The 10,000-nt window shown below is 49.3% G+C and overlaps 1 protein-coding gene across 1 annotated transcript in view; it reads left to right on the top strand.

The window, feature by feature from the left end:
* The window catches only part of cacna1g (calcium channel, voltage-dependent, T type, alpha 1G subunit), a 111,248-nt gene that overhangs the window by 9,222 nt on the left and 92,026 nt on the right, over positions 1 to 10,000 (top strand). The window contains exons 2-5 of the mRNA XM_030339458.1: positions 3,907 to 4,066; positions 7,553 to 7,847; positions 8,960 to 9,052; positions 9,351 to 10,000. The exon at positions 9,351 to 10,000 is cut by the window's right edge and continues 194 nt beyond it. Of these exons, the coding sequence (XP_030195318.1) occupies positions 3,907 to 4,066; positions 7,553 to 7,847; positions 8,960 to 9,052; positions 9,351 to 10,000 (1,198 nt within the window). The remainder of the gene's footprint in view (positions 1 to 3,906; positions 4,067 to 7,552; positions 7,848 to 8,959; positions 9,053 to 9,350) is intronic.

Below are 10,000 nucleotides of genomic sequence, written 5' to 3'. Positions count from 1 at the left end.
TTGTTGTCGTGGCTCTGCTGGGCCTGTCACTCAGAACCTCACCAAAGAGTTGTGGAAGCGGTTGAGGAATCTTCTGAATCGCAGCCTCGCCTTTTCTAAAGTTCTCTCCGCGCACTCCCAAACGAGACGATTCAGAGATGAATAATGCATGAAGAGTGATGGATTTTTCTTCCTGGTTGGTTTTGGATGAGACGGAATAACCGAGTACGTTACTGGTCCATAACCAGTGGATTCTGACAGTAGAGCGAAGCTTTGCTTGTTGAATATAATATTTCTCAAGCCATTTCACTTCAAATGCCTTTCTCCGATTCTTTGAAATATACCTTTTTATCTTGACAGTGTATTTCCTTTAAAGTAGACTTTTTGGCAGGAGGAACCAACCAGATATACTATGAACAGCTTAGGGTTGTCCACTGGGTACCCCCGCTTTCACAGCTCAAACCCTAAAGGGACAATACCCCTCTTTCCCTGATCGACCCCTAATACCCTTTCTATCACTCCATTCTACCAGTTTTCTATTTGGTCTTCCTTGCAATGCTACGTTACGCTACGATCATGCAAACAATGTTGTATCTCTCTTGATGTTGGATGTTGTTGTGTTCTACCCTTGCAAACAGATTATAGTTTAACTGTTAAAATAAAGGTAAAGCACAAATATATCCTGACATGCACATCAGAGAGGAAAGAGGGCTTGCTTGGCTCGGAGTTGTGTTGGTTTTACAGGCCTGCAGCCGTCCTGATGGCGCTCAGTCCCTCGTTTCCTGGTTCTGGTCGTGGCTCGGCTTTGTTCTTAACACTGGCGGCCGGACGCACGAGGCAGTGGACCGGACACCTTATCAGCACACACCTGGTCCTCACATCACCTGCTGCCTCGGCCGCCTCTCCTCTCCTCTTCTGTCCCTGTCCTCGTTCATCCTCTTCTCCTGTTATCCCTTCTGTCCTCTCCTCTCCTCTCCTTTTCTATCCTCTTCTCTTCTGTTCTGTCCTCATCCATCCTATTCTCTCTCTCTCTCTCTCGCGCTCTCGCTCTCGCTCTCGCTCTCGCTCTCTCTCTCTCTCTCTCTCCCCCTTTCTCTCTATCTCTCTCTATCGCTCTCTCTCTTTTTTTGTTCTTCCTTCGTCTCCTCATCCTCCTCCTAAAATCGGGGGGACTTTTGAAATCCGAGGTTTGCGAATGCTGCCTCTTCAGCACAAAAGAACATTCATAGCGTCATGGTCACGCATCAGAATCCACCGTGTTCAAGTTAGCATAATGCACGGATGCCTTTGATGAGAACAGCGTTTCCTGATCAACAGGCAGCAGGCAGACGGACAGGCAGACAGGCCGACACACCGACAACCAGACAGCCAGACAGCTCGGCAGATGAATCAGATGAGAGCCGGGGAAGAAGAAGAGCAGAACGCAGGGAGGATGTGAGGGAGATGAGAGGCTGGGGAGAGAGCGGAGATGACAGTAGCACAGCCAGAACTGCAGCGGAGGCAGCGGCGATGACATGGCCCGATATAGCCGAGACCGAGCGGGGAGTGTGTGGGCGGTCAGAACAACGCGTGTGTGTGTGTGTGTGCGTGCACTCATGTGCTTGTGTGTGTCGGCGCCATCCGTGCGTGTGTGCGTTTGCTCGTCTTTTATGTTGATGTCAGAAAGTTAGGCAACGCTAACCAGAGCAGGTTGAACAGAGGATGTGTTAAAAAAACTCACACACTCGCGCACTCACACACACTCGCACTCGCACACAAACACTCGCACTCGCACTCACACAATCGCATGAACACACACACTCACACTCAGACACAGAAACACACCCCGCAACCTTTTAGGTTCAGCTCCATCTCTGAACGCTGTGACAGGTCACTGGGTTCATGTTGCCGTGCAGTTCTCCCGGAACATGCGTCGTTTATTAAAGGGGTGAAGGTATACCACCAGGTGTGAGTGTGATTATCCATTATTTTTCCTGTGTTTTTCTGCCATTACATAATAGTGACATCAAAGGTGGGCGTGTCCACCTAGATGCATGCTGGGTAGATCAGTCTACCAGCCTAATGTTGCTCATCTCTTCATCATACATCTAGGTGGACAATCCCTCCTAGTGATGTCACTAAAACAAAGGAAAAGGCAGGTTTTCAAACAGCTTTTAATGGCTTATCACACTCACACCTGGTGGCGTAACATAACCCCTTTAAGCATCACTTATCGACATTCTCGCTGGAACTTCATACGGCTGATATAAACTGATCAATATCCTGGTGAGCAATATCCGAAGTCAACTTCATATTAGTCTATTTCCAGGCCGTCCAATGGTCATCCAAGTCGCTGCATTGTTTTGGAATGGCAATTTTGTTGTATATCCAGTCCATCTCAGGATATATAGATTGCCAGAAATGACCGCATACGGCCATGTTAAACGTATAATACTGTGTGTTGTCCTGTTCCTTGTTATTGAATCGAAGATAGAAAGGAGAACAGAGCACTAGGGAGGTGTGGAGGAGGTAGATATAGAGGAACTGAGGTTCACTGCTTTAGTGGCTCATGTCCCTTCTGTTCCTCTATTTATTACCTCCATTGTTTTAAGAGCTGCTGTTGTTTTCTGCACTTAAAGGTGTGAGTTTCCTGAAAGGTGCTACCCGGGATTATAAACAACATTATCTTGTCTTATTTAAAGAGCTGATCTTATCTCATGTAGGGGTTTGTGCATCATAGTGCATCATGGGAGTTTTCGGGAGCAATATTCGGGAGGGAGAACCCAAGAGAGTTGTAGTACTGTAAAATCATAAACCAATGAAATCATACCGTAGCATTATTTTTGAGAAACCTTGCAGGAGAAACGCTCCGCCAACAAGTTCTTCCCATAGTTACAAATAATGGGATGAATTAAGAAACAATGAACCAAAGAAACACGACTACCAACATCAGCTACCATTCCAATGCTTCCACAATTGCGGCGGTGGTGGCGTTGTGACGTCATGATTTACGATCCCTCTAGACTTCCAGAGCAGGGCTGGCAAACATGGGGCCCTTTGGCACATGGTCGCCCCAGAGACCACGTGAGGCCCAGCAGTGAATGTTCTAGAAAAAACCATGGACATCTGTGTAAAACGTATATATTTAATTGTTCAGATGTTCTTTTTGAATTAATAACACTTGCATGGATGTAGATTTGATGGCAATTACAATAAATTACAAAGAAATGTTTCACAAACTCCAGACGTGACCTTGGGAAAGTTAAATATCGTGCGCGCTCTTTGCTGAGACAAGCTAGCGAGCGCAGCTACGATGGGGAGCTAGATGCAGGGTTTACCCCAAACTAAAGTCAAACCTGCCGTAAAAGCTCTGTGTTTGTGTCAAACAAACAAACCTTCCTATTCCTCAGGACCCTTGATCCCTCTCAGGTTCAAAAAGGTTGGTTCAAGTTCAAGGTCAAGGTTTTTTATTGGTAAAATGCACAACATAAAAGACAAAGCCGTCATAGCCGCTAGTTACATGTTTGTATCCCAATCTCTCCTTAACAATGTAAAAAAATTAAATAAAACAATTGTATAAGAAGATAAAAAAAGTAACAAGGTACAGCGAAATTAAGAACAACATAGTTTAAATAAAACTAGAATATATGTTTGTACAGTGATATATATATATACAGTATATATATATATATATTATATATATATATACATAAGTATAAATGTCTATAAAAACTGAAGGCATAATATATCCATCAGTCATTCACCATATATGTGAGAGACAGGCATGTGGTGGTATCTCCTGCCAACAAGCTCAGTGTGAGTCAGCGCTGCGTCACCAAGGCATCCCCATCAAGTGTCCCAGTGTAGGTCAGTGTGTCGTGACCCCTCAGGGTGTTGTACTGCATGGGTCCTCCGCGGCACTGACCCCTGTCCTCTTCCCCCCGGCAGGCATGCGTATCCTGGTCACCCTTCTGCTGGACACCCTGCCCATGCTGGGCAACGTGCTGCTGCTGTGCTTCTTCGTCTTCTTCATCTTCGGCATCGTGGGCGTGCAGCTGTGGGCGGGGCTTCTGAGGAACCGCTGCTTCGTGGAGGACAACTTCTCTTTGTGAGACGCACGCACGCACGCACGCACACACACACTTACACATGGACACATACACAAACGCATATTGACACATACACACACACACACATAAGAACGCATATTGACACACACACAGACACACACAAAAATAGAAACGCATGTGGATACCCAAACACACACAAACACACATGCAAACACATACGCACACACACACAGACATAGAAGCGCATATGGATACACACACACACACACACACACACACACACACACACACACACACACACACACACACACACACACACACACACAGAAACGCAAATGCACAAACACACACACACACCAACACATACACACAGATACACAGAAACGCATATGGACACACATACATGGACACACACACACACACACACACACACACACACACACACACACACTCATGCCTGTACACAAACATGCACACACAGGCACAATCATGCACATTAAACACGCAAACACATACACAAACACACACACACACACACACACACACACACACACACACACACACACACACACACACACACACACACACACTCAAACACAATGTGATCATATAAACAGAAGTCACAAATCACAGACATGACATAACAATCATAGAGGAAGGCTGTGTGGTGTGTGTGTGTGTGTGTGTGTGTGTTGGTTCAACAGGCCATGTAAATGTATGCATGCATTATTTGTGTTTACTGCAGGCAGACACAGGCCTCACTTAGTATCTCATATTACCTCAATTATCCATTCAAAAGGGTATCGGTTAAATGTTTTCCTGTATGCCTGAATCGATTCATATTTAGTTAGCGCTGCGATTGACTAGCGGGACAGCTAGCGCTCGTGCTAATACACAAAACAAGAAACGCACCGCGGAGTGGGAGTCCCTGAAAGGGGGAGGGTTCAAGGTGGAACCAGGGAGGCATAACCTTGACCTCCCCCTCCCCTCTCCCTCCCTCCCTCCCTCCCTCCCTCCCTCCCCTTCCCCTCCCCCTGAAGACGGTCTCGCTCCGGAGACCTCTGCTCCTTGCAGCCAAAACACCTGACGACTTTAACGATTATCGATCGCCGCCGTCGAATGATGAAGAGAGGAGCGGTAATGAGAGAGAGCCCCGCGCATGACCGCGCCGCACGCCACACGGCCCAACCATGACTTATTCATGTACCCCATCCCCCAATCCTCCCCCCCCCCCCCCACACACCGAGGCGTCTTCTGTCCTATAACTCCCCCGTTGGGATTTATGAAGGCGCGCGGTCATAAAATGCGCCGCGCAGAAAGGCTTAGCTAAGCACTATCGACGCCACCGCCGCATGGGTCTCTGCACACCGGTTTTAATGAGAGTGCGCACATACAGTGTGCGTGTGTGAAGGTGCAGGTCTCTTCCGGCTTAAAGCGTGTGCTAGTGTGTATCTCTAGGCTTAGTATTGTAAGGAACATGGGAGCCCTGGTAGAAGCGTTGTTATTTCTATAGCGCTGGCTACCGTTTGTATCTGTTCTATTATATCTCCTTATTGAGGGATAGTGTGTTTCCCATGTTAGGCAGTGTATCATCCCTTAGCTTAATCCACCTATTATGCCCTCGTGTTTAAAATGCTTTTACTCATGCTATTGTACATATGTTTGATTGTGTGTGCCCGTGCCTGTGGTTATCTCTGTTGCCTCACAACAAGAAAGTCCTGCTACTGATGGGTTGAATGATCCCAGTGCTGGTGGTGATGGGTTGAATTATCCCAGTGCTGCTAGTGATGGGTTGAATGATCCCAGTGCTTCTAGTGACGGTTTGAATGATCCCAGTGCTTCTAGTGACGGGTTGAATGATCCCAGTGCTTCTAGTGATGGGTTGATAGATCCCAGTGCTTCTAGTGATGGGTTGAATGATCCCAGTGCTTCTAGTGACGGGTTGAATGATCCCAGTGCTTCTAGTGATGGGTTGACAGATCCCAGTGCTTCTAGTGATGGGTTGAATGATCCCAGTGCTTCTAGTGACGGGTTGAATGATCCCAGTGCTTCTAGTGATGGGTTGACAGATCCCAGTGCTTCTAGTGATGGGTTGAATGATCCCAGTGCTTCTAGTGACGGTTTGAATGATCCCAGTGCTTCTAGTGACGGGTTGAATGATCCCAGTGCTTCTAGTGATGGGCTGATAGATCCCAGTGCTTCTAGTGATGGGTTGAATGATCCCAGTGCTTCTAGTGACGGGTTGAATGATCCCAGTGCTTCTAGTGATGGGTTGACAGATCCCAGTGCTTCTAGTGATGGGTTGTATGATCCCAGTGCTTCTAGTGACGGGTTGAATGATCCCAGTGCTTCTAGTGATGGGTTGACAGATCCCAGTGCTTCTAGTGATGGGTTGAATGATCCCAGTGCTTCTAGTGATGGGTTGAATGATCCCAGTGCTTCTAGTGACGGGTTGAATGATCCCAGTGCTTCTAGTGATGGGTTGACAGATCCCAGTGCTTCTAGTGATGGGTTGAATGATCCCAGTGCTTCTAGTGACGGTTTGAATGATCCCAGTGCTTCTAGTGACGGGTTGAATGATCCCAGTGCTTCTAGTGATGGGTTGATAGATCCCAGTGCTTCTAGTGATGGGTTGAATGATCCCAGTGCTTCTAGTGACGGGTTGAATGATCCCAGTGCTTCTAGTGATGGGTTGACAGATCCCAGTGCTTCTAGTGATGGGTTGAATGATCCCAGTGCTTCTAGTGACGGGTTGAATGATCCCAGTGCTTCTAGTGATGGGTTGACAGATCCCAGTGCTTCTAGTGATGGGTTGAATGATCCCAGTGCTTCTAGTGATGGGTTGAATGATCCCAGTGCTTCTAGTGACGGGTTGAATGATCCCAGTGCTTCTAGTGACGGGTTGAATGATCCCAGTGCTTCTAGTGACGGGTTGAATGATCCCAGTGCTTCTAGTGACGGGTTGAATGATCCCAGTGCTTCTAGTGACGGGTTGAATGATCCCAGTGCTTCTAGTGATGGGTTGATAGATCCCAGTGCTTCTAGTGATGGGTTGAATGATCCCAGTGCTTCTAGTGACGGGTTGAATGATCCCAGTGCTTCTAGTGATGGGTTGACAGATCCCAGTGCTTCTAGTGATGGGTTGAATGATCCCAGTGCTTCTAGTGACGGGTTGAATGATCCCAGTGCTTCTAGTGATGGGTTGACAGATCCCAGTGCTTCTAGTGATGGGTTGAATGATCCCAGTGCTTCTAGTGATGGGTTGAATGATCCCAGTGCTTCTAGTGACGGGTTGAATGATCCCAGTGCTTCTAGTGACGGGTTGAATGATCCCAGTGCTTCTAGTGACGGGTTGAATGATCCCAGTGCTTCTAGTGACGGGTTGAATGATCCCAGTGCTTCTAGTGACGTGTTGAATGCAGAGGCCTCACTTTCCTTCAAGATGAAAATTACAAATCGGAATCATTACAATTAGATCGTTCTTTATTGACCGTCCTCTCCCTCCACCCTCCTCCATCCCCCAGCCCCCTGTCTCTGGAGCTGGGGAAGTACTTCCACACGGAGAACGACGACGAGAACCCCTTCATCTGCTCGCAGCAGCGGGAGAACGGGATGCGAGAGTGCGGCATGGTGCCGGTGCTGTACGAGGAGGGCGGGCTCCAGTGCCGGCTGGACATGGACGCGTACAACTCCACCGACAACACCACCTGCGTCAACTGGAACCAGTACTACACCAACTGCTCCGCCGGCCTGGTCAACCCCTTCAAGGGCGCCATCAACTTCGACAACATCTGCTACGCCTGGATCGCCATCTTCCAGGTGAGGTCGCTGGCGGCGGTGATGGGCTGGGATGAAATATCGTCACGGCGATATACATCGTCGCCCTTTTTGCGATACGAGATTCGATACGATGGCGGCAAATATCATTTGATTTTTTTTTTGTATTATTATCGATCTATTTTATTGTAAAATGTTTTACCTTTTTTTTTTGCTTTTTCTTTATTCATTAAAAGTTAGAAGGGAAATATCGCCTCGAATATTGCTATTTTATTGAATAAAATAGGCGCTCTAAACGGAGAGAGGCGAGATGAGTGTGCTAATGGCCTTGTGGAGTTTAGATTAGTCCTGATGATGATGAGGTGGAAGGAAATCTGAAGTGGGTATTGCAACGTGCCCGAAGGGAAGTGGCAATTTAGAGAAGGGTCGTCAGAAAATGTAAGTTTTACACACGAGCACATACTTACGCACAAATGCACGCACACACAAAGTCACACTCACAACGCACACACACACATCCAGTTGACACCTCTTTTACTCTGAGCCTGCCACTTAAGAAATGTAAAGTCCTCCAACGTCCTCCAATAATAAGATGCCCTCCATGTTGACTCCTTCATGTTGAAGGGTAGATGCAGCCTCCCCACGTTCAGATGAAGAGTCTTGCACTGGTGTTTTTCTTGGCTGGTATTCTGCGTTGAAGGAGATGTGAAGGCTAATTACTACAGAACAATAGCAGGATTACAGGGTCACCTCCGACCCTACAACAGAGGAGGAGAGTCTTTCAGCCAATCTGCCACAAATCACATCGGTTCCACTAGCGCTGGTGATTGGGGGCAGAGAGCAGATTAGAGAGGAGTTGTCTAAGGAGGACATTTCCTGTAAGTGTGATGTTAGTGGATGTGAAAGTGATGATATAAATATAAGGGATTCCTTTTTTTGCTATCCAGCTTCTGTTGAGGCTGCAGGGCACCATCTACCTCTTTAATACAAAAAACGTGTCTATTTAATCCGTTTGTCATTACTCTACCTCCTAGTTGCACTGATTACCCTCTCTCTCTCGCTCTCGCTCTCGCTCTCGCTCTCGCTCTCGCTCTCTCTGTCCTCTGTTCTCCTTCATCTCTCTGTCCCCTCTCTCTTCTCTCTTTCGTCTACAGGTCATCACGTTGGAAGGATGGGTGGACATCATGTACTTTGTGATGGATGCTCACTCCTTCTACAACTTCATCTATTTCATCCTGCTCATCATTGTGAGTACCACTTAGTGGTCATAGTGTGGGTGTGTTTGTGCGTGTGTGTGTGCGTGCATGTGTGTATGCTTGGTTGTGTGTGTGTGTGTGTGGGTGTACGCTCGTTTGTGTTTGCGTGCACGTATGTGTGTGTGTGTGTTTGTGTGTGCGTGTATGTGCGTGTGTGTGTATGTGCGTGCATGCGTGCATGCTCGTGTGTGTGTGTGTGTGTGTGTGTGTGTGCTAGTGTGTCTGATTGAATTGCCCTGCGGTGATCTGTTCCGTCCTACGGCTCCTGACCTCCGCCCCTCGCCCCCAGATCGGCTCCTTCTTCATGATCAACCTGTGCCTGGTGGTCATCGCCACGCAGTTCTCGGAGACCAAGCAGCGGGAGAGCCAGCTGATGAAGGAGCAGCGCGTGCGCTTCCTGTCCAACGCCAGCACGCTGGCCTCCTTCTCGGAGCCGGGCTCCTGCTACGACGAGCTGCTCAAGTTCATCGTGCACGTGGTCCGCAAGGGCGCCAAGCAGGGCGCACACGTGGCCCGCGCCCTGCTGCGGCGCGCCGGGGTCCGCATCGCGGCCACGCCCCCGCCGCCGGAGCCCCAGGGACGGCAGCGCCGGCGCAGGAAGGCGTCGCGGCAGGGCTCGGTGTCGGCGCCGCAGCCGGCGCCGCACCAGTCGCACCACCACCACCACCACCCCCACCACCACCACTGCCACCTGGGCAACGGCAGCGCGCGACACACGGCCGGGGCCCGGGGCCCCCACGGGGCCGGGCTGGCCTCCTGGGACCTGGAGGCCGGTTCCCGTGGCGGCGACGGCGGCGGCAGCGGCGGGCGCCTCTCCCTGGCCCCACCCCCGTGCGCCATGGCGACGGCCAACTCGGACACCCACCTGGCGGTCTCGGCCGCCCCCCTGGGCGGGCCGCCCCGCAGATCCTACTCCACCACCCGGGCCTCGGCCCCGGG

The sequence above is a fragment of the Gadus morhua genome, chromosome 18 (genome assembly GCF_902167405.1).
Source record: "Gadus morhua chromosome 18, gadMor3.0, whole genome shotgun sequence".
Classification (NCBI taxonomy): domain Eukaryota; kingdom Metazoa; phylum Chordata; class Actinopteri; order Gadiformes; family Gadidae; genus Gadus; species Gadus morhua.
Note: the sequence above shows the minus strand (reverse complement) of the source record. Positions and strands in the feature narration are given on the sequence as shown.